The following is a 26,126-nucleotide window of genomic DNA, read 5'->3' as shown; positions in this document are numbered from 1 at the left end:
TCGGCAAATAATGCATGCAGATCCCAGTAAGGAGGCCTTTTGCAGCTGGTAGATGGTAATTTTGTCAGTGCTGATTGTGTTTAAGTGCAGGCCAAGGTCTTTAGGCACTGCACCCAGTGTGCCAGTCACCACTGGGACCACCTTTACTGGCTTGTGCCAGAGTCTTTGCAATTCGATCTTTAAATCCTCCTATTGTGTCAGCTTTTCCAGTTGTTTCTGTTCAATCCTGGGATTGCAACATCAACAATCCGTACTTTGTTTTTTAACATGATTGTGAGGTCAGGAGTATTATGTTCCAAAACTCTGTCTATCTGATTTCGGAAGTCCCAGAGTAGTTTGACGTATTCATTTTCTGTAACTTTTTCAGGCTTGTGATCCCACCAGTTCTTTGTTGCAGGCAGATGGCATTAGATCACTAAAATGAGATTGAACATAGCATAAGAAGACATGGCTCATAACATAAATCAGCAATGCTTAGTAAGGGAAAGACAGTAGGAAAAGTTGACAAACACAATACTAATTTTTTGGACGTTTGGTAATGTTCATGACCAAAGATCTTGCCACTCACTGCCTCACAGACAGAGTACAATGGCAAAGGGAAAACCATCTTGACCTTGCCCATTAGCAAGGAAGAACAACTTTAAAGCCCTTGCTTTATCCCTCATTGTCGGAAAACATACAGCTTAATTTTCCGGTTGCCCCAGACCTATCCATTGGACAGTAAACTATGGGCTGTGAAATTACAATGTATTATAAGCTGCCCTGGAGATTAGTCTTGAGGGTCAGACAACAAAAAGATAGGATACAAGGACAGCCTATCCAAATACAATGCTAAATAACTTTAATAATAAATAGACTTTGCTTTGACAATAAAAAACACATCTGTTATAGATATGAATGATTGGTTAAACAGGAATAAACAAATGGCACCTGTATAAAATTGATATAAATTATTCTATCTGGCAACTGTGCCTTCCAATTGAAAATTTATGAAGTGCACAAGGTGTCTTCAAGCATCTGGTGGTTCAACATTATGTGACTTCTGTTGTCTCTGTCTGTAGACTGACAATGCTGTGAGCTATAGTAATTGATGCTAATTTATAATATACTGCAAGAAGCCCCATATTGAGAACATAACGGGTATGAAAGAGTTTTGGGAAAGCACATGAAAACATAATTTTGTGTATTATTTAGGGGGAAATTACCATCCTAATTTCCACAGTGTGACAATCAGTTTTGTTAACATACAATTCTGAAAGGTAGTTTTTACAATTAATATTTAAGGGAAAACATACCACAGCTTTCATGATTGCTTTTGTGCATCTGCCACAGTGGGAAAGATATACTCAAGGCAGAAAAAAATTAAATGGAAAAATATGGCACATACGGAGAATTTTTAGAAGTGTGTGTGAAGCTATTTCTTCAATTGAAGTACAAAAACCATTTTGTTTATGGAATCTATGAGAATCGTGGGGTTCTGTGTAAATTCACATGCCTTTTTAAAACATTTAGTAATTTTGAAGTCATGCTGGCCACGTGATCTACTGACAACTCCGGCTCTTCGGCTTAGTGCCGCCGCAAACTAGTGTCTTGGGAGAGCAAACTATGCCAGCACGACCGATGACGTCGAAGACTCCGTCTCTTTCTCCGCCTCTTTCTCTGCCTATTTCTCCGCCTATTTCTCTGTGCCCGCGTGGTTTTCCCTTTGCTAGGGCAGTGATGCGAGCGTACGCTTGCTGTTGACAGAATTCAACAGCGAGAGTACGCTCGCATCGCTGCCCTAGCAAAGGGAAAACCACACGGGCGCGGAGAAAGAGGCGGAGAAAGAGGCAGCGTCTTTGACGTCATCAGCCGTGCTGGCACAGTTTGCTCTCCCAAGACGCTAGTTTGCGGCGGCACTTAGAAATGGAGATGAGCACCAATCCCCAGAGTCGGACACGACTGGACTTAATGTCAGGGGAAAACCTTTACCTTTACTAATTTTGTTTCTTCTGTACTATATGAGTAAGGATAAAGGCCAATCTGTTTCTATTCAGATGTAAACTCCACAGCTTTCAGTAGGATTTGTTGCCAGGCAAATTCAAGGCCTAAATATCATAACATCACCAGATTCTGTCTGATCTTGAAAACAAAGCAAGGTCAGCCCTGGTTAGTACTAAGGTGGGAGATCACCAATGAATATCATGTACTGTGGGTTATATTTTAGAGAAGGAATTGGCAAAATCACCTCTGAGTATTACATCTCTGTGAAATGAATTGAATTGCCATAAGTGGACAGCCAACTTGAAAATTCAAACACACACACATTCAGAATAAGATTGTTATTTTTGTTATTAGCCTTGGTGGAATTGATGGAGGGAGGAAATGGGAAAGGAAAATTTGCTGCTTTGAGCATAGGGGATTTGCAAAAAGATGCAAAATTGTTTGTTTTGCCCCTAGAAGCACAATCTAGATTGGACCTATTTATAAATAACCCCATTATGGAACGTATCCATGCTTCTACATCAGGCGTCCTCAAACTAAGGACCAGGGACTGGATACAGCCGTCCAAGGTCATTTACCCGGCCCTCGCTCAGGGTCACGCTAAGTCTGAAACGATTTGAAAGCACACAACAACAACAACAACAACAACAATCCTATCTCATCTGCCAAAAGCAGGCCCACACTTCCCAATGAAATACTAATAAGTTTATAGTTACTAAAATTGTTCTTCATTTTAATTATTCATTGTTTTTAAGTGTTTTTGCACTACAAATAAGATATATGCAGTGTGCATAGGAATTCATTCCTGGGTTGTTTTTTTTCAAATTATTACCCGGCCCTCCAACAGTTTGAGGAACTGTGACCTGGCCCTCTGTTTAAAAAGTGTGAGGACCCCTGTTTTACATCATGGCTCTCATGGTGTGGAAGAGGTGTGTCTGCAGATAACTCAAACATATTTCCAGAAAATGATGGGAGGTAAGATGCTGCTAATGAGGCCACATATCACAAATGGGGATGGGCAAAATAAATACAGAAAAGTGAAAAGAAGCAAAAGCAGTTGGAACAAATTAAATCATTAACTCTTGTTGTATACCTTAAAGTTATTTCTGGCTTATCATGACCACATCAAAGAGGGATTTGGTGGTGGTGATGGTGGTGGTAGGGGGGAGATTTAACCAGAGGAGGTTTATCACTGCTTTTTGGCTGAAAGAGTGTGACTTGTCAAAGATCACCCAGTGGGTTTCCATGGTTGAGCAGAGAATTTATTTCAGAGAACATTCAAACTACTACACCATGTTGACTTTTGCTAACTCCCATAGCGCTAAGAAAAATGTCCAACGTTGCTTTCCAATTCTGATTTTGATATGAAGTACTAGCTATGAAATGTTAATGATGGCCCAAACATGTTAAACAATTCTATTTTTTAATTTTTAATTATGGAGAATTTAGATATACTGCAGTGAGAGAAAAAGTACCAACATGAGGGACTCATGTTATTTGACAGCAAATCATAAGGCTTGAGGAATATGGATAGAAAACACCTTTCTGCTGGAGAAAAATGGGAGTTAAATAATAATTTTAACCAGGTGCAATAAAAGGAAACAATGAGTGAGGAATTCTTTTGTAGATTAGCTGTTTGAAGAAGCCTTTTATTTATATGTAATTTTATGAAGGTTCTACTCATGGGAACTGTTCACTGCAAACAAGAAGATATTGCCAGGCTGTGTTAATTGATTATACTTGCAACAATCAACCAATTGTGTTATGTAGAATATATTTTAGATTCAAGTCTATGCCACAAAGTCGTGCACAAAATAAACAGTACAAGCATATAAATGTTGACTCAGAATTTAAGTAATTCTTATGGAGATAAAAAGGACTTATTCCCAAGTACGTGTATATCGTTGTGATTAAAAAGCATACAAATTGGCTCTCCTTGGACCCGAGGGACTTTTTGAAGGAAGTGGTAGGGAACACCCCACTAGCACAAATCCCAACCCTGCCAATGGACTCCATGGTTCCTGTAAAGCCTTTGAAAACCAACATTACAACTGTATATCTATTCATAGTAGTTTTGTGGTCTTCCAACTTCCTGTTACAATTATTTTCTTCATCACTATGGGAGCCATTGGACCAAGAGCCTGGTTAGTTGACAAAGGATTTAATGTATTGTCGAAGGCTTTTATGGCCGGAATCACTGGGTTGTTGTTTCCCTATGCAGTCAGTGGGAAGCTGATGAGGAAACACAATATACAAACCATCTACAGACCCACCAAGAAAATCCAACAAATGCTACGTTCAGCAAAGGACAAGAGGGATCCTCTCACCTCTGCAGGAGTCTATTGTATACCATGCAGCTGTGGACAAGTCTACATAGGGACCACCAAATGCAACATTGCCCAAACACGAATCAAGGAACATGAAAGGCACTGCAGACTGATTCAACCAGAGAAGTTAGCCATAGCAGAGCACCTGATGAACCAACCTGGACACAGCATATTATTTGAGAACACAGAAATGCTGGACCACTCTCACAACCACCATGTCAAACTACACAGAGAAGCCATTGAAATCCACAAGCATGTGGACAATTTCAACAGAAAGGAGAAAACCATGAAAATGAACAAAATCTGGCTACCAATATTAAAAAAACTCTAAAATTACAACAGCAAAACAACATAGAGTAAACAATTAGGCACAACTAATCACCTCTCAACAAAAGATTCCCCCAGGCACTGCCAAAGCTAATGAAGGTGGTCAGTTGAAACATTCACACCTAGCTCCAGCAGACAAGATTCCTTTGTCTCACCCTGGTCATTCCACAGATATATAAACCCATTTGCCTACTTTCAACAGACCTCACTACCTCTGAGGATGCTTGCCATATATGCAGGTGAAACGTCAGGAGAAAATGCCTCTAGAACATGGCCATATAACCCGGAAAAACCTACAACAACCCAGTGACAAAGGATTGTCCTTCAACAAATAGACTAATTGGAAGGTGAGAATTGGTCTGTGCCTTTACATGGATGAAGTCTAGCAAGGAAGAATTCTCCTAGTTTCTAAATAATATGTCTAGGATCCAATTTTGCTGCTCCAAAAGCTGGTTGTGTTTTTGATATTAGTTAACTGACAGGGTTTTTTTTTAAGCATCCCCTTCCCTGCCTCCTTCACACACCAATTAATGTACACCTATTATGCAGTTAGAGAAGAATTATAGCTCCTAAAGGTGTTTAGAAATAATTTTTTTCCAAATGATTTTTGTTTCTAGCAGAAGGAAGCCTCCATGTGTGTGCATAATGTATACAAAGATATATGGCAGATGATTTCGCATACCCTGTGTTTTGCCCACCTGTGTTTTATAATCTATCAGACTGAGACATATTTCTGAAGACATATTCCTTGGGGTGTCACATGGTTTTTCCCTTGCAAGCCCTTCCCGAAATGAAGGAATAGTCAACACTCAAGTGGTACAAGTTTCTGAAGGAAAAAGAGAAATGCCTGCGACAAACGAAATAAAGATTTTAGCAAAAAGATAGATGTCTCCTGCTCTTGTGTTATGTGACTATTTTAAATCACATAAGCATAAAATTTAGTAGAAAATCTCTGATGACCATATAGTCTCTCCAAATACAGCATATGCTTTCAGAGGTGATGAGTTTGAATGAGGTAGTTTGAATTCCATCTTCTGTCTCAATGCAAATTGCTGCAGCAAAAATGTACTGGGTGAACCCTTTACTACTTCGCAAAGGTAAGTCATTAAAGATAATTCCCTGGCTTTGATGCTTGTAATTGTTGGAGTTCTCTGTTAACCTCTGTCTGTTCAGCTAGAATAAGCCCGCAAACTAAGTTTTTAACCTTTCTTACTCCCACCTACCTAGGAATAAGTCACAGCAAACATATTTCAAGTGCATATAAGTTACAAACAAGACGGGTTCTGTAGATTAGGTCTTGAATTTGCATGTAAGTTGGAACTGGTAATTTTTTAATGCATGTATGTTTTGGATAGCATAGGGAAGGGTTAACACCCCCGGGGTGTTTGTTTTGCTGTCTGTGCTCCTGTTCAGAAGATTTCACCTCACTTTCTGTCCTTGTGATAATTGGATTTTGAAAAAAATGACTTGTTGCAGAAACAAGGATTAGTGATAAATCTTGACTGGCAGCCCCCTTTCCCCATGATAACTCTTCCAAGAGTGAATTTCCCTTCCTAGGGGTAGATTTCTCTCATTTCCTGTTGTCTCACCTCTGTCCTTAACTAGGAGTTGTTTGTTAGTCGGAGGTTTGTAACTTGGGAACTCCCTGTATTGCTTACTGTTTCTCATTGCATCTTTTTTTTTTTTACAGTTCTCTCTGCAGATGTATGCAGCTGTCAAAGTAGTTAGTTTAAAGCAGGGATATGCAACCACAGAGGAGAGTGTTACTTCCCATAACTTTTGAGCCCATTTTTGTATTCCAATTTCTCTCCTCCCCCCCCCCCCCCGGGTTTGGGGGATAAGGTAGATAGAGGGTGGTAAATCATCATACTCAAGACTGTTTTGTTATGTTGATTTAGCCATATTTTTAAGGTGAAAATTGCTTCCAGTGGCAAAATGTTTAAAATTTTCTTTTAAAGTGTTGGGGTACTGTGGATGTCACCAGTGAGGCTTTAGGTCCCACAAAAGAGTGGCTCAGGTCCTTCAAATAGCCTGCAAGGGGAAATGTTCTCACCATTGCTTTAAAATATTGCTTTAAAATATATCCTGGGATATAGGGCCTTTCTGGCAGGCCCCTAGAATATCAAGGTAGAAAATCCCACAATAACTGCTTTGAACTGGGTTATCTGAGCCCACACTGTCATCTATTCCAGTTCAAAGCAGATAATGTGGGATCTTATTCAGCTGTTGTATCAAGGCCGAACAGGGTATAGGGTTACAGCCTGTGCTGGATGGGGTCACACTCCCCTTGAAGGCGCAGGTTCGCAGCTTGGATGTGACCCTGGATTCATCGCTAAGCCTGGAACCCCAGGTCTCGGCGGTGACCAGGGGAGCATTTGCACAGCTTAGGCTTGTGCGCCAGCTGTGCCCGTACCTTGGGAAGTCTGACTTGGCCACGGTAGTCCACACTCTGGTTACATCCCGTTTAGACTACTGCAACGCTTTCTACGTGGGGTTGCCCTTGAAGACGGCCCGGAAGCTTCAATTGGTCCAGCGCGCGGCAGCCATGATACTAACAGGAGCAGGCCGCAGGGAGCATACAACCCCCTTGCTGTACCAGCTCCACTGGCTGCCGATTTGCTACCAGGCTCAATTCAAGGTGCTGGCGTTGGCCTATAAAGCCCTAAACGGTTCCGGCCCAAGATACCTGTCCGACCGCATCTCGACCTACGAGCCCACCAGGACTTTGAGATCTTCCGGGGAGGCCCTGCTCTCGATCCTGCCTGCTTCACAGGCACGACTGGCGGGGACGAGAGATAGGGCCTTCTCGGTGGTGGGACGACGCGGAATGGCTTTTGTAGTAATGATGATGTTTTGATGACGATGTTTTTGATGATGATGTTTTTGTTATTGCTGGATGTGGATTTTAGATTATGTCTTTTTTGAATTTTGAATTTTTGAATTTTGTTCCTTCTATGTTGTACACCACTGTGAGTCGCCCCTGGGCTGAGAACAGCGGTATATAAGCAAAGTAAATAAATAAATAAATAAATTATTTGGCATGACAATATTGTAAATTAAATGCAGCTCAACGCAGCCTACCTCACACTCTTCCTGCATTTATTTTTACAACCTTGGGCCCTTCCACACACTCCCTATATCCCAGGATCTGATCCCAGGTTTTCTGCTTTAAACTGGATGAGTTCGGAATGCCAGGTAATCTGGGATAAACAGAAAACTTGGGATCAGATCCTGGGATATAGGGCCTTTCTGGAAGGCCCCTAGAATATCAAGGTAGAAAATCCCACAATAACTGCTTTGAACTGGGTTATCTGAGCCCACACTGTCATCTATTCCAGTTCAAAGCAGATAATGTGGGATCTTATTCAGCTGTTTGGAAGGAGCCCTTGTATGGTACGTAAGGCTGTTTTGGGTTTCTGCATTCACATATAGGTACACGACAAGGTATCTTGGAGCTGTTATCCAAGTCCCTAAAAGACATGTTTGTTTTATGTACACTTTATACACACAGAATCCTAGAGTTGGAAGAGACCTCATGGGCCATCTAGTCCAATCCCCTACCAAGAAGCAGGAAAATCGCATTCATAGCATCCCTGACACATAGCCTGAAGGTAATGGTATACAAAGTATTTCTTCTACTACTACTGGCATGATTTCAATATGGAATGTAATGTTTTTAAATGTTTTAATATGTACTCATTTTAATATAATTTTAATATTATTGGAATTGTATGTGTTTTAAGGCATGGAATAATTGCCTATATGTAAGCCACCTTTAGTACCCTTCAGGGTAGAGAAAGACAGGGTAAAAATAGGGCAAATAAATAAATACTCCTACTGATAATAATATTTTTTTTCTTACCCACCTCTCCATGTGGCTCAAGGTGGGTTACAACATAGCTGTGCATGAAACAAAAGCTGAATCATCAGGAAGCGCATGCATCATCAACCTGTATCATTCATATATAAATAGATACATAGATAGACTAGCCATCCCCTGCCATGTGTTGCTGTGGACCAGTCTGTGTATATATTTGTTTTGTGCGTGTATGTTTTTGTATATGTGTATATATGTGTGTTTGCATGTATATATGTGGTTTTGCGCATGCATTGTAATGTATTTTTTGGTTTTTGGCTTTTTAAGTCTCTTCTTCTGTGTTTTTCAGTGTTTTTATGAGTGATGGTCACTCCTTGGCCTGATAGGTGTATTGTGTCCAAATTTGATGTCAATTCATCCCGTAGTTTTTGAGCTATGTTAATCCCACAAACGAACATTACATTTTTATTTAGACTAGCCGTTCCCTGCCATGCATTGCTGTGGCCCTCAGAAAACAGAGAAATTCCAGGCATGAAACAATAGACAGAAGAGACAGATGGAAGGGACATTGATAGATGGAACAGAAGATAGATGGACAGAACATAGATAGATAAGTAGATTGATGGATGGTCAGACAGACACACATCTTTAAGGCTAAAAAGGGTTGGACTAGATGGTATTTGAGGCTCCCTTCCAACTGGTTGGCCATTTGTCGGGAGGGTTTTGATGGTGTCTTCTTTTACTGTAAAAAGTGGTTGTGCTGGATGGCCTATGGGGCCCCTTTAACTACCATGCCTCAATGCTGTGGAATAATTCCATGGTGTAGACCAGGTAAGGGCAAACTTGGGACCTCCAGAGGTTTTGGACTCCAACTCCCACAATTCCTAACAGCCTTCCTAAGAGTCTTTTGGGGTTGGAGTTATATTTGTTGCTGTGTTTTTGGCATTTTTCTGAGTGATGGTCACTTGTTGGCCTGAGAGGTGTATTGGGTCCAAATTTGGTGTCAATAAGTCCAGTGGTTTTTGAGTTATGTTAATCCCACAAACAAACATCACATTTTTATTTATATAGATTGGAGTACGTTTACCAGGCATGAGCAAACTCGGGTGATAGTATGATAGCTGGGTCCAGGAGCTCCGAGCGTTACGCGCATTCTGCAACAGTAGTTGTGAATGAGGAAAGGGGAGAGCGGCACACTGAGGGTGAGTATGTACTTCAATTTGGTGGATAGAAAGGGCTGGAGGGTTAGAATAAATTTTAGGGTAGGGTTTAGGGTTAGGGTTTGGATTAGGCTTAAATATTAGGTTTAGGGTTAGGATAAGGTTTAGGGTTAGGATAAGGTTTAGGGTAAGGCTTAGGGTTTGGGGTAGTGTAAGGGCAGAGGCGGCCCTAGGTAATTTTCAATTGTAAGCAAACAGTACTTTGCCCCCCCCCCCCCAACCAATCATTGATATATATTTTCTGTTCATCATGGGAGTTCTGTGTGCCATATTTGGTTCAATTCCATCATTGGTGGAGTTCAGAACGCTCTTTGATTGTAGGTGAACTATACATCCCAGTAACTACAACTTGCATATGTCAAGGTCTATTTTCTCCTAAGAGCGCCTCAAGAGCGCCCCTGGGCAAAATCACCTATACTGCAAATAATTACTTTGCGTAGTGGGTTGAGCTGCCCCTGGGTACCAGTTAGGGTTAGGTTTAGGATTACAGGTAAAGGTTAAGGTTAGGCTTAGGGTAAGGTTTAGGTTAGGATTAGGGTTTGGGCTAGGGTTAGGTAAGGTTTAGGGTAAGGCTTAGGGTTCGGGTAAGGGTTTGACCATTAAAGAATTCTTACATTCCTTCTATAATTTCATTAATTAATTAATTATGTCTGTGTTCCGTTCTGCGTTGCGCAAACAGCGCTCCCAAAGGAGCGAAGCGGAAACAGCGTAACACTCTGAGCTTCCGGACCCAGCTTTCATACTATTACCCAAACTCGGGCACTCCGGGTGTGTTGAACTTATCTCCCGCCATTCCTAACAGCCTAGGAATGTGTGGGAGTTGAAGTCCAAAACAACTGGAGGGCCCACGTTTGGCCATGCAACGCCTTGGAGAAACTCTTCTCTCCCGCGTCCTGTTCACTCTTTCCTTCGGCGTTTCTCCAGCGGCGCCAGACGCCCACTCCGAGTGACGTTGTGGCCGCGCTGACCAATCAGAACCTGGGAGCCCGGCAGGAGAGGCGAAGCGCACGCGCCGGGCCAGCGCGTGGCTATATAAACACGGCAGATGCGAGGTGGAGACCCCAGTGCGCTTCGCGGGGCGGGGCCAGGGGTCGCTGCTGATTGGACCAGCGCAACCAGGGAGGGTTCCTCCGGGAAGCAGAGGCGTAGGCAGACCCACGTGCGAGGAGGAAGAGGAGGAGGAGGACCATGTGTTTCTGGCCAGAGGCTCAGTAGCCGGGACTTTTGGCGCAGCGTCAGCCGCGGGACCTTGGGTAGCTGCTATGCTGCGCAGCGGCTGCAAGAGGTAGTCCCAGCATCCACTCCAGCCTCTTCCTCCATGACGACTCCTCCGGCAACGGGGAAAGTGATGCCTCCCGGGCCTCGGGAGCGGCTCCAGTCGGGCCAAGTGGCCCCCAAGCCCTGCCCGGCGACCCCCTTGGCTGCCCAAAGCCCCTCCGGTGCCCACGCGCCTCTGGGCCTCATCCCCCCTCGAGTGGCACCCTCCCCCGGGGAGACCCTGGGGCCCAAAGTGGCCCCCAAAGTGGACCCCCAGGCCACCACCGCCCTGCAGTTACCGGCCAACCTCCAGATTGCACCCGGTAAGATGGCACCCACTGTAGGGACTGGCTTCTTTGTTATTTATTGCCTCAACATTGGGAAGAACTTCCTTCTGTAAGAGCTGTTCGGCTGCTAACTCGGAGACTATGATGAAGTCGCCTTCTCTAGAGGTTTCGAAGCAGAGGCTGGATGGTCATCTGTTTGGGGTGCTTTGAGTGTTTTTTGCTGTATGGCAGAATTGGGTTGGACCCGATGGCCCCGGAGGGTGGGGTCTCTTCCAACTCTAGGGTTCTCTGCCAGAATTTAGAAGGTTTAAGGGGAGCATCACCAGGCTTTGTATATTAGAGAACATAACCTTTGAGAGAAGAGCAAAAAAACAAACAAAAAAAAAAAACCCCAAATAAACAATCTAGAACAGAATCTTTTCTTGAAGTAGGCAACCAAATATAATTATGCTAGATTGTCGTTTCAGTTGTTAGACTGAATAACCTGCAATCTCCGATCTGTCAGAAGAGATTTGCCAGTGCATAGGAAGCAGCAGAGCTTTAGAAGTGTTTTCTTTTTCAGTGCCCAAAAAAGACTCTCCCATAAAACAACTTGTTTCAAATCATGCACTCAAGAGACAAAAAAATGAAGTAGACTTTGATAATAATAATAACAACAATAAGCTTTATTTGCAGTCCGCAGTCTGCACCCTCTCCTCAAAGGGACTCGGGGTGGCTTACAACAAAGGAACCAATGCAATAAATAATATACATAGAACATAATCACATATCAATTAATAAAATGGGTTGCTGTGAGTTTTCTGGGCTGTATGACCATGTTCCAGAAGCGTTCTCTGCTGACATGTATGGCAGGCAATCTCAGAGGTGGGAGGTGTCTGTTGAAAACATTGTGTTTTTTTGCTGTGTCGGTTTTATGCGCTTTTGAACTGTGGTGCTGGAGGAAAGTTCTGAGAGTGCCTTGGACTGAGAAGATCCAACCAGTCCATCCTCCAGGAAATAAAGCCCATCTGCTCATTGGAGGGAAGGATATTAGAGACAAAGTTGAAGTACTTTGGCCACATCATGAGGAGACAGGAAAGCTTAGAGAAGACAATTATGTTGGGGAAAATGGAAGGAAAAAGGAAGAGGGACCAACCAAGGGCAACATGGATGGATGGGATCCTTGAAGTGACTGGCTTGACTGAAGGAGCTGAGGGAGGTGATGGCTGACAGGGAGCTCTGGTGTGGGCTGGTCCATAAGGTCACAAAGAGTCGGAAACGATTGAACGAATGAACAACAACATGAATAAATCTCCAATAGACGCCTCAACCTCTGAGGATGCCTGCCATAGATGTGGGTGAAACATCAGGAGAGAATGCTTCTTATTAATTGATATGTGATTATGTTCTATGTATATTATTTATTGCATTGGTTCCTTTGTTTTAAGCCACCCCGAGTCCCTTTGAGGAGAGGGTGCAGACAGCAACCCATTGATTCTGGCCATGAAAGCCTTTGACAAAAAAGTAATAAAATGATGAAAATAACATATTTGGTTTACTCACTGCCTTGACATGAGCAGCATACACATGTACAAAAACATATTAGTCCATTTTCAAATATCTTTGAGATGGTTCTCTGTGCTAGCCAGCCAGGGCATCTCTCTTGTAACAAAACAGCTATCAACACAGTTAAAAGGAGGGAGAGAGAGCATGTGATCTGCAGCCCTTTTATAACTTCTCAGAAACCATAGATTAAAGGAAGCTTCACACCAGCACATACATATAGGAGGAAACAATAAGCAACAAGATCATAGATAAACAGGAGGCTTGATGAAGGTTGTCATTTCCATCATTGTAGTATGTGTATTTTTTTAAAAGGTACTTCCTGATGATAAGTAGGTTTGATGGTAAAAAAAATGCTATCCTGGTGTGGTGGAGTCTCCTTCTCTAGGTTTTTAAGCAGAAGCTGGATCACCATCTCTTTAGAGTGCTTTGAATGTGTGTTCCTGCATTGCAGAATACAATTGGGCTGGAAAGGCAATTTCCATGTCATGCTATGCTCTAGACCTGTGTTTCTCAAACTGTGCTCCTCCAGGTGTTTTGGACATCAGCTCCCAGAAATCCCAGCACTGGGGGAGCACAGTTTGAGAAACTCTGCTCTAGACTGGGTTGTTGTAAGTTTTCCGGGCTATATGGCCATGTTCTAGAAGCATTATCTCCTGATATTTCGCCCACATCTATGGCAGGCATCCTCAGAGGTTGTGAGGTCTGTTGGAAATTAGGCAAGTGAGGTCTATATACCTGTGGAATAATGTCCAGGGTGGAAGAAAGAACTCTTCTCTGTTTAATATTATACTATACCCCATACTATATATTATCATAAACTCTATTTATTTTATTTTGGGCCAGAGGTTTAGCACAGCTGGTACATCATCAGCAATTATAAGATCTATCAACCAAAATGTTGCAAATTTGAAGCCCTGGGTTGGCATGAGCTGCCAACTATCAGCCTAGCTCATTGTTTACCTAACCAATTTGAAAACAGCTTTAGCTGTGATTAGAGAAATTAGGTACCGCTAAAAGCAGGGGAGGTGTTTTACGATGCCATAAAGAAAGAAGATCAGAAAATGCTGGGTGACCAAAAGGAAGGAGGAAGTCCTGACGGCTCTTTGTCATAGAGGATAGAGCAACAGCACTCCCTGGACTCAAGCCCAACCTTCCACGGCACCAAAAACAGCTGAAACAAACCACCTCCTTCTGTTCTGTCTGTGTATTGTCGATACAAAGCAGCATTGAATATTTGCCGTGTATATGTACTGTGATCTGCCCTGAGTCCCCTTCAGGGTGGGAAGGGCGGAATATAAAGATATAAAGATAATAGAAAATAAAGGCAAACTTAATGTAGCACAGTATTATAAAAACAACTTTGTGTTATTTCTTCATTTTTGCCACTTGATTGAGTTCTGGTTAATTGAGAGTCCAACATTAACTTACCAGTATTTAAATGGGAAGTGTAGGGTTGAGAGAGTCAAGTTAATTAGGTTTGCTGTTATTGTGTGCTTTCAAGTTGACTTAGACTCAGGGCAACCCTAAGTCTCGTGTTTAAGGCAAGGTAAATGACCTTGAAGGGCCACATCCAGCCTGCAGGCCTTAGTTTTGAAACCCATGGTGGTCTACTGTATATATTTGGGAGGTATGCCATAAAGCAGGCATCCTCAAATTGCGGCCTTCCAGCTGTTTGGGCCTCCAACTCCCAGAATTCCTGGCCAATGAACAAGCTGGCAAGGGCTTCTGGGAGTAGGAGGCCAAAACAGCTGGAGGGCCACAGTTTGAGGATGCCTGCCATAAAGGAATGTGACTGGTGTGTTTGCTATTGTGTGGAGAAAACAAGCTATGCATACTGTCACTTGGGATTTCCCCTTTTAGAAGACAGTTTTCCAAGATTTCTTAAACTTTTCAAGGTATGATGGGAAACATGTATATTTGTTGAGAATTCTTGAGAACTTAAAACTTCTCAGATGAGATTAGCTGCTTAAAATCTATTACTCAGATTTCGAAAACCCAAAAGAAAGCTAAAGATGTCTTCCCGCGTATCAGCGTAGTGGTGCTGATAATCAGTTACCTGATTGCCTACAGTAGTATCAGACATTGCTCTGTACTTGCATGGAGTAAATATATCCTAACAGCATAATTTGGCATCAGAAGCTTATTTTCCTCACATATGACTGGATACATAGCATTATTGTCTTTTTCATGTAGTTCATGTATCTCCATCTATCAGTGGATTACAGGTTAAGAATCTCAGGCAATCGAGTTGTTCAGTGAATTGCTCATTCAAGTTATGCCCGACTCAGTTTTACTGACTTAAACGTGGGTTTCGAGCTCTGGATTAAATCGGCCGAACTCTATTTTCTTTCAACACTTCAAATATGTAGGGAATACTCCTTTAGGTGGTGCTGAAACCTTTTGGATAGCCAGATTTGAATATACTTGCTGCTTTTAAAATGTGACTTGCTTTCAAAAGTTCCTTCCAAGCTATATGTTTTTAATTAGTTGCCCTCTTAAACCTGTTATCAAGCATGAATAGAGTTACCAGTTCTATTTAGAATAGACTCATTAAACAGATGGGAATTTAGTAAATTATCACATATAAATTCCATTGATTTTATGGGTGTGCTATAGTTGGGAACAAACAGTCTATGAGCCCTTCCAGACAGGCCCTATATCCCAGGATCTGATCCCAGATTTTCTGCTTTAAACTGGATTATATGAGTCTGCTCTGCCAGAAATTCTGGGATAAACAGAAAACCTGGGATCAGATCATGTAATATAGAGCCTGTCTGGAAGGGCCCTGAGTCAGTTGGTCTTAGATACTCCAAGGTTTCAGATACCATCTGATCTTAAGAGTTCCAGTCAGATAGCTTTTCAAAAGATTGCCCCAGGCACTGCCAGGCCATCAAATGCTAATCAAGGTGGTTGAAACAGTCACACCTAGCTCCAACAGACAAGAGTTCTTTGTCCCACCCTGGTCATTCCACAGATATATAAACCTTTTTCCTTAGTTCCAACAGACCTCCAACAGACCTCTGAGGATGCTTGCCATAGATGCAGGCGAAACGTCAGGAAAAAATGCCTCTAGAACATGGCCATATAGCCCGAAAAACCTACAACAACCCAAACCATTCCATTGTCAAAAAGCTCATAATGTCAATAGTTCTTTCTAATGTTCAATCAAAATCTGTTCACTTGTAACTTAAAAGGATTAGACCTCATCCTACCCTCTGTTAGTACTTGGATTGGATGTTGCAAATGAATGACATATTTTGGAGGAAGGAACTGCAAAACCACGTCTGAATCTTCCTTGTCTTATAATAATAATAATAATAATAATAATAATAATAATAATAATACATAGTCCTAGATGCTTGGAAAGTGTTCGACTTATGATTTTGTGATACGAAATCCAGCATGTATATCTCATTTTCTGTGACATGTGTTTTTGTGTCAGTATAATAATAATAATAATAATAATAATAATAATACTTTATTTATATTCCACTCTTCTCACCCCGAAGGGGACTCAGGGTGGATCACAATACACATACACGGCAAATATTCATTGCCACTTTGTATAGACAATAGACAGACAGAACAGAAAGGAGGTGTGTTGTTTCAACTCTGTGTCCAGCTGTTTTGGTGCCATGGAAGGTGAGTCCAGTCACAGGGGGTGCTGTCACTCCATCCTCAGTGATGAAGAGCTTTCAGGACTTCCTCCTTCTTTTTGGTTGCCCAGCAATTTCTGATCTTCTTTCTTTATGGCATGGTAAAACGCCTCCTCCACTTTTAGTGGTACCTAATTTCTCTAATTACAGCTAAAGCTGTTTTCGATTGCTTAGGTAAACAATGAGCAGGGCTGACAGTCGGCAGCTCACACCAACCCAGGGCTTCGAACTTGCAACCTTTCGGTTGACAGATTTTATAGTTGTTGGTGGTTTACCCGCTGTGCTAAAACTCTGGCCATTGAATTTTACAATATTAGAAAACATTGTAAAATTCATGGGATTCCCCGTTAATGTGACTTGTGACCAGAAGGTGTATACACACACAAATCAGGACAACTCAATCTCCTCTAAAATACTAGCCAAGAGATCCAGTACTGCCCTCAGCTTCTTCCTTGCTTGATAAGAGCAAGGTGGTCTTTACTTCATTGGGTGAACATTGTTGGAATGAACTAGAATGTTTTGTCCTTTGTGAATAGGAACATCATTGATATCTAGGATTCTTACTTTGCAAGAGTTGTATAATTGACATTGTGATGGAACTCCCTTTGCAGGGCCTCTTGACATGATAATCGTCTGAAAACTGTTCTTGGTGTTAAGAACACATATTTGTTAGTGAACAAAACCTTTTCTTCTGGCACTCTTAACAATTGAGTAGCTGCTGAGAGAATGAGCTTCTCGTGGGTGGGGTCCCTATCACCTCACTCTGCTGAGGAAAGAGTGTTTGCCTCCTCCCTTGGCCAAAAAGCATGGACCAGAGGTAGCAGTGAGTTGTACTGAAGTGCAATACATCTATAGTTTAGCAGGTATCTGTTTTAAGATGCTTGTGGAAATCCACAGATGCATGTTTGATATAACAAATGTTATATAGAATGCCCCAGCAAATGATTTTAATTCCTTATGAGTATTAATTATTTATGGCTGCTTCTAAATGAAGTTTCATAGTATGAATATAATGTGAGATGTTTGATTCCTTACATACATTGTATGTAATATGGACTGCTTTGTCCATATTAATAAAATATGTGCATGCATCTTTCCATGTTAAATATCCTGCAATTCCAATTCTTAGGAATGGCTTTGTGGAGTGTTGATGCTAAATGTGCCTGTTCAAACTAGCAATATTGTTTTGTGGAAGGGAGAACACAGTGTTGCTGGGGCTATTCTATATCATTAAGGGTACTATAAGATCAGAACAAGTATTAAAGTTAGCGCAAATGTCAAGTTGGGAAAAGCAATGTGCAACCCTTGTTCTGTTTTATTGCCGACTAGCTTGGGTACCCAGCATTGCCCAGGTTATTTGAAAAGTCAATTTTAATTGTACAAAATGCATAATGCTGTGGGTGAACTACAATTCACATCATGCCAGGTTAACCCTGAAAAGTTTGTTATGTAGAGCAAATTTTTATTTAGATGCATTATCTAAAGTCTGCTCTCTGACTTTAGGGTAAATGACAACTCTCACTATGGTGAGTCAGTCCCCTCAAACCCTTCCAGTAGGTTGAGTTAGTCATGGGGGTTCTGTGTGCCATGTTCGGTCCAGGTATGTCATTGGTGGCGGAAAGCTTCCCTAATTGTGGGTGAACTACAACTCCCAGAAAGGAAGGTCAGTTCCCCCCAAATCCCTCAAGCAATCAAATTTCTTGTGCCAAGTTTGGTCCAGATCCATCAATGTTTGAGTTCACAGTACTCTCTGGATGTAGGTAAACTACAACTCCCCCAAATCTAGGTGAATTTTCCCCAAAGACCTCTGGTATTTTTTGCTGGTCATGGGGACTTTTTGCCAAGTTTGGTCCAATTCTATCTTTGGTGGAGCTCAGAGTGCTCATTGATTGCAGGTGAACTATCAATCCCAGTACCTACAACTACAAAATGTCCAGGCAATTCCCCTCTAAACCCACCAAGATTCAAATTTGGGCATATCGGGTATGCATGCCTTCTGTGGTCCATCTCTATCCTTGTTTGGGCTCATAGTTCTCTCTGGATGTAGGTGAACTACAACTCCTTTAAATCATGGTGAATTCTTTGCAAACCTCTTGTTCAGTTGCTGATCAATTCCTGGTTGCTGTGTGCTATAGGAATGGGTAGAGAAGGGTTCAGTGAGTGGGGTCATGCAAATTTTAAAGAGAGAAAGGAACCCTGGGATGTCCATTCTAGAGAAAAAACAAAACATCTAGGATGAAATTATCCCCAAATGAAACATTCTTTGGGTGTTTGGTGGTTGGAGAGGACATTGACAGGAATTGAGTTACATGTTCACAGTGCTCACTATAACCTTCAATGTTAGTGGAGGGAGTGCTTTTGGAGGCTTCTCAGCACTTAGATCTATAGGCTGTTTATGAAGGTGGGAGGCTGTCTGTGTAAGTGGACACCTCTGCCACAGACACACATTTTCACTTTCTCAACCTTCCTAATGCCGTGACCCCTTAATGCAGTTTCTCATGTTTTGGTGCCCCTCCCAAACCATAACATCATTTTTGTTGAAACTTCATAACTGTAATTTTGCTACAATTATGAATTGTAATGAAAATATCTGATATGCAGGATGTATTTTCATTAATTGTGGTACAAATTTGGTACAAATATTTGGATTCTGGTGGGGCTGGGGAGGGAGGAGAGGATTGATTTGTCATTTGGGAATTGTAGTTGCTGGGATTTTTTGTTCACCTACAATCAAAGAGCATTCTAAACCCCACCAATGATAGAATTAGGCCAGACTGCCCACATGGAACCCCCAGGCCTTGAAGGGACTCGCTGGTGCGAGCCTCCTTCCCTCCTCACACACTCTCCCACACCTGCACATGCGCACCACACTTCCATGTCCTGAGCATGCCTGCTTTCCCGTTCCCCATTTGGAGTCTCAGAAACAGCCCTCCCCTTGGCTGAGAGACCGGCCAATCACAGTGGAGGAGGGCTTTTGGTGGGAGGATTCATGATCCGTTTCCAAAAAGGAAGAGAAGGACAGCCAGAGAGATCTTCAGCCTTCTCTTTCAAAGAGGTTCCTAAGACCATCACAAATATGTTTTCTGATGGCCTTTGGCAACCCATCTGAAATCCCCTCATGACCACTCCAGGGGTCCCGACCCCCAGGTTGAGAAACACTGAATTAGATGATAAAAGCAGCAACAAAACAAAACAAACTAATGAACAACAACAAAACAAACGTCAATATAAAGAATGGGGGAATGCGCTTGTTTCAATTTGACATCAGTAATGAGTCAATAAAATATGTATAGATGGGTATATCTAAAGTCTAAAAGTATATTGATTTTTGCAGTTTAAAAGATAGATGTAGGATTTTATCAGACAAATCACATATATGTACACTATTAACTGGAACTCAAGCTACTAGCAGAAATCAAAGAAATTATACTTTAAAAAAGTTTTTCTAATATAGTAAAACAGTAAGTCTGTGTTACTGTTTTATCTGTTTTATCTTTATACGTTTTAATATGCTTTTAATTACTGTATTTCAATATTAATATCAAGTCAAAACAGAGTTTATGATATGGTATAGTATGGGATATAGCATTAGTTAAGCATATTTTAAATAGTAATTCTGAGGCAACTAGAAAGTACATTTATCTGGCATCTATGGATCCCCATGGGTTCTGGTTAACTGAGAGCCTACCATTTTCTGAAATACGCTCTTATATGGGATTGCTATTTATTTATTTATTTGCTATACTTGTATACCGCCGTTTCTCAGCCTAGCCGGCGACTCAACGCGGTTTACAACAACTTATAACAAACAACAGTATACAGTTTAAAAGCATAAAAACACGATCCACAATACATATATCAATAAACAATCCAATTCATCTCTTTACTAAAATCGCGATCCAGTTTCGTCGTCCAAATTGCCAGTCCTTCAATCATTACACTTATTGCACTGAGTTAACCGAACGCCTGCTCGAACATCCAGGTTTTTAGTCTTTTCCGGAAAACCATCAATGAGGGGGCTGATCTTACCTCCATGGGGAGGGCGTTCCATAGCTGCGGGGCCACCACAGAAAAGGCCCTGTCTCTCGTCCCCGCCAGCCGCACCTGTGAAGCAGGCGGGATAGAGAGCAGGGCCCCCCCCAGAAGATCTTAGGGTCCTGGTGGGCTGATAGGCTGAGATACGTTCGGATAGGTAAGTTGGGCCAGGACCGTTTAGGGCTATTCCAACAATCCTCCAAATGATAATGCTTCCACACATCTGGAATGTAGTATTGCTAGCATAGGTTGCCTCTCTTTGAACAACTTTCCTAAACTGACTATAATGATACTGCATTGTAGTTGATTGTATTGCTAATGACTATAATGACATTCCATTGTAGTTAGTTGTATGCTACTATTCTGCATCCATTAGTTGACCTGTGGTGGGAAGTTTCATATAAATATTCAAAAGTTGACCTTGTATCACTACTCTTTAGTTCATTGGCGAGAAAAAATAGTAAAGGTTTTAGACTAGGGGTTAAATTCCTTTTGTGTAGAGTTTCAAGGACACGCCTACTTACTACCTCTATGTAAGTAAGTAAGTAAAGTTTATTGATTAGTCCACTGACCATATCAACAAGAAAAAACAAAACAAGAAAATACACAAATATACACTAATCACTGTCCTAAAAGTACTGTAATAGTGAACACACATTAAAACACAATTAAAATTTGATTAAGTTAAAAGTTAAAGATAATTAACTTTAACTTTTAAATAATACCTCTCTAAGAACAGTTTAAGACAATCACATGGCGATATTGTTAGGTTAAATTAAAGGAACACTATAAAGGAAAGTGTGCTTGATATATTTGGTTGATAATTGGAAAACAAATTATAGTACAATAAACAAATAGCCACTGCTTTACTTATATGCACTTGACAAAATATGTCCTCACTCGGAATTTTCTAGGTCCTCCTGGTGATTCTGTGGTATGTTTTTGCCAAGTGTTTCCATAGAAGAGTCCCCTTTTGGAATATTTAGGTCCCCCAGGTTGACTATAGTAACTTCTGGCTGAAGTTCATTTCAATAGGGTTCGCTACTATTCATAGTTTCTTGTTCAGAGAAGTATTCCCCATGAACTCATGGCTTGTATTGTATAATCCCTCAAGTTAAAGAAGAACTTTGTGGGTTTTGTCCATGAATAAATGGCTGCAGCTTAGTAGTACAAGTAGTCCCAACATTAAGAACAAGATAGGTTCTTAGATTTGTTCTTAAGCTGAACTTGCATGTAAGTCAGTTTTTAAGTGTAGCTGCAGCCAGAAATATAAGAGGGTTATCTGGAAATTAAGGTTACAAAGCACATAGCTCTCGCGGGGATTTTCTCGGGGGAAGTTGGTATCACTTCCATGTAGTGGGAAGCCAGCGCAAGTGAACAATCAGTGCCAATCATCAGTAGCTCATTGACTGGCATGGTGGTGAAGGTTAGAGATGAGCATCCTCATTCAGCTTCCCTCTAAGTGTGAAATTTGCACTGTAAATGCTACCTAAATGCTAAGGGCATGAACACTGCTGCACTTCATTACAACATTGTTTCAGTTTATGGAGAGGATATAATGTCAAGACAAAATGAGTACAGAATATATTGTGAGACCATGAAGAAACTTCACAGAGCCATCCAAAACAAACATTGTGGGATGCTGATGATGGGAGTCTGCCTCCTTCATGACAATGCATGTCTGCACACCGCTCATACAACACACAAGTTGTTGACTTCATTTGGTTGGGATGTTTTAAGCCACCCCTCACACAGCCCTGTTGTTGCACCCAGTGACTTTCATCTGTTCACAAAATTAAAAAAACACCTTGGTGGAAAACACTTTTCTGATGACGACGAGGTGAAAATCAAAATATGAACTGGCTGAAAAAGGTGGAGGGAAACTTCTATGATCCAGACATCAAAACTTGTCCCATGGATGACAAAATGTATTGAACGGAATGGTGGTTATGTGGAAAAATAATGTAATACCTATGCTACAATCCATGTAAGTTTTACTAAAATATATTCATTCTTTGTATTTTTTTTAAAAAAATTGTAACCTTACTTTCCGAATAACCCTTGTGTGTGTGTATGGGGGGGGGGGGGGTGAGCTTTGGCTAGCCTAGGGAAAGGTTAACACCCTGCAACATTTGTCTTGTCTGTGCCTTTGTTCAGAAGATTTCACTGCCCTTTATGTCCCTGTGATCATTGGATTTTGAAAAATATGGCCTGTAGTAACAAGGATTGAAGATAAAGCTCCAGTGGAGATACCTTTTCCCCCATGATCACTCTTCCAGGAGTGAATTTTCCTTCCTAGGGGCAGATTTCTCTAACTTCCTGTTATCTAACCCCTGTTCTTAACTATGAATCATTTGTAAACCGGATGTTTGTAACTCAGATGCTGTCTGTATAACATAGCTATCATTGTACTGTCAACTTCTGTTAAAAATGTTCACTCATATGTGTAATCAGTCGATAGGGGCAACATGTTCTTGCCCAGTCTTGGAGAAGAGGTTTATGTATGTTCATGCATAGAAGCATGCCACCCCTCCACAGATAGAATTCTTAAATTCAGCATTGTAATTTTCTAGGCACATTTTGAAATATAAACATGTTTAATGAGCTTGAGCTAGTGAGTTTATGTACTCTGGAACTTTTTGTGATACTCTAATTTCATGAAGATAAAAGGTGCTCATTAGCTGTTCCATTAGATGGCGGTATTGTACAACCTTTGTGTACTTTGTGAACTGAGCTCATAAAAGCTGTTACACTGGTTAGAACATGTGTCTCAGTCTAAAGGGCATTTTGACACATGACACCAAAAGTGGCCCTCGGCCTTTTATGTAGTCCATGCCCACAGTGAATGTCAAAGTCAGAAAGCAGAAAAAAGCCATTTTAAAGCTGCCTTACATCTTAGAACCTGGCTTTTGTATTGAAGAATTTGAATGCAGAAATGCAAAAGCAGTTTGAATCATCACTATTAAAAATTCTTTTAATCTGAATTTGTTTGGACCAGTTATGAATAGGTGCCAATGTATAAGTAAAGTTCATTTCCATGCTTTTGTTGCAAGCTACATTTATGCTACTTAAGATTTTAAAATTGTATTTGGCACCTAATTTCTTAAACTGATATCAGAATTTCATTAATTTTCTGTGCTTTTTCTTGATTGAGTATCCTTTATCCAAAATGCTTTGGAACAGAAATGACAAAGTGTGAAAATGTGTACTTGATGGTTAGAGTGGGGGAAGACTCATAATTTCTTATATGCTGATGCATCTGAGTTGCCAATGACTGTCTATATAAAAGATCTTGGGATTGTAGTATATTGCTTGGTGACCCATTGCGTAGCAGCTGTAAGATTCCCTATTAGGAAAGAATTGAAAATTAAAGTGCCAATAAACTCTATGGTGTGACCGCATTTGCGACACCATTAACAGTTCTGGGCCTGTGAACTATATGCAGATTGGACTATTATAGGATTTTGTAGAGTTAGGAAAATGTTTGGTACTTTTTACATGGCACAGGAAATGGGGGAGGGATATTAAAATCTTGTGATTTGGAAATACGTAGCCCAAAGATAAATTACAATATTCCTTATCCAAAATGCTTGGGACTATTATTTATTTATTTTGTTACCATATTTATACCCCACCCTTCTCAACCCCGATGGGGACTCAAGGTGGCTTTCACATAGGCAACTATTCAGTGCCTTAAAAACAACATACAATTAAAATAAACTTTTACATTAAGATTAAAATCAATACACATTAAGACAGTTAAAAACATTACATCAATTATTAAAACCACATCTAGAAAACTACGACTGGAAGTGTTTTTAATTTCAGATTCTGAAATACTTGTATTTGCATATGTGTTCATCATGAGATATCTTGGAAATGGAATCCAAGTCTAAACCGCTTTTACACATAGCCTGAAGGTAATTTTATATACAATATGTTAAATATTTTTGTGCACAAAACAGTATTTGTGTACAATCTTAAGGCAAAGGTATAATTACTATTTCAGCCACTCATGTGGGTAATTTTGGATTTTGGAGTTTTGGAAAGAGATACTCAACCAGTATTAGTTTAGCTACAATTAGTTGACAGCCTGGATAGTTTCAAAAGGGATGGGAATTGTTCATGAAGGATATCAATACTTACCAGTTGTGACAGCTATATCATACAGCATGCTTCTGCATAGAAGTGTGAGTAAAAAGGAACTGTTCTACTTTTGTTGTGTTTTTGGGATTCCCATGAGTATCTGGATACTTCTGGAATATTGTTGCACTAGACACCCTTAGTGTGGTGCTCCAGGGTTCTTTTTTTGCTTTCCCAGTTGATTAGGACATCTCCCAAATCTGCTTTATGGTTATCTTCCCATCTCAGCTATACCATATTATGACATTGTGCTCCAAGTTAAAGAGTGCTTGAATAACCGAAATTATGTGTTACATCAAATGGCTTCTCAGCAGGATTTGTAATGCACATTTTTGACCTTGACACATTGGAAATTATGTTGCAGAGGGGGAAGCAAAAATGTGTGTATCTCTGAGGCATACTTTTCCCATAAAGGTCCAAATGATCATAAATATAGGTGAATCACACAAATCAGTATTAAAATACTAGATCTCGGGACTGTGTATCTAATAACAGTATATCAGCAACCCTTGATGTTTCTAGAAAAAAAATTAAACACCTAAGGGCTAATTCATAAGATCTATTTTAGGCTGAATGCTGTCACCCTTCACCCCTCCCTGTTTCTTTGCAGTCTTTGTGTGGAAAGTTATAGCTGTTCACACATCCGGTTACAATGTGCTAATTAAAAGGAGGTGTTTGAAACAAGTCAAATAGCAGAGCTCTGGAAGTTAATAACATCTGTTTCTACTGTGTTGGCAAAGACGTTTCATAAGAATAATGTAACAAAGTGTAATCTGCTTTCCCCCTTAGTCCAAGGGCCTTTTTCCAGTTTCAAGACACTCTTGTAAGAAATGGGGGGACCTTCCCCCCCCTCCTAATGTCTTTACAACTAACATAACAAGGGTGACATGTGATTAGTTCTGTTGATCTTGGAATGATATGTATGGAAATATGCTTACAGATGAAGAAGCAATACTTCTTGTGTTGGTAGCTTCTGTTTTAGGGATGTACAAGAAAAAGTTTGTGGCTGTTCTTTGGATGTAGAAAAACACATAAGTACTGACTTGAGTGTGTGAGAGATGAAGGAATCGGCCCTTTCCTGTATGAAAACACATTTAAATAGTTGCACATTTAAGATGTTTCTGTATCACCTCCCAGTGCGCGAACTCTCCCAAGGAGATGAAGAAATAAAATAAATCAAATAATATAAATATATAACATTTTAAAAGTTTGAGAAATTAGGAATTTTCTGTTCTTAAATCAGTGAGATTTTTTGAGTTATAGCAGTACTAGCTGTTTCTTCTGTGGTCCTTAGAAAAATAAGACAGCTAACTCAGTATAATGGTTTGAGCAATAGACTATAATCCTGGAGATCAGAGTTTGAACCATCATTTGGCCATAAAAATGCACAGGACAAATCACATTCTCTCAACCTCAGAAGATTTGTCTCAGGGTTGTCTTAAGTTGGAAGCAACTTGAAGACAACCTTTGAGAATAGTGATTTTATTTTGAATCTCTTTCTGGCAGTATCCCTGTGAAGGAGAATTTGG

The 26,126-nt window shown here is 40.8% G+C and overlaps 1 protein-coding gene across 1 annotated transcript in view; it reads left to right on the top strand.

The window, feature by feature from the left end:
* The first annotated feature begins 10,752 nt into the window (after window positions 1–10,752).
* TAF4B (TATA-box binding protein associated factor 4b) overlaps window positions 10,753–26,126 on the top strand; it is an 83,980-nt gene continuing 68,606 nt past the window's right edge. Inside the window, exon 1 of the mRNA XM_060775196.2 lies at window positions 10,753–11,254. Within this exon, the coding sequence (XP_060631179.2) occupies window positions 10,993–11,254 (262 nt within the window). The 5' untranslated portion in view covers window positions 10,753–10,992. The remainder of the gene's footprint in view (window positions 11,255–26,126) is intronic.

Source organism: Anolis sagrei, chromosome 4, assembly GCF_037176765.1.
Source record: "Anolis sagrei isolate rAnoSag1 chromosome 4, rAnoSag1.mat, whole genome shotgun sequence".
NCBI classification, from domain to species: Eukaryota; Metazoa; Chordata; class Lepidosauria; order Squamata; family Dactyloidae; genus Anolis; species Anolis sagrei.
This window is presented reverse-complemented; position numbering and strand designations above follow the sequence as displayed.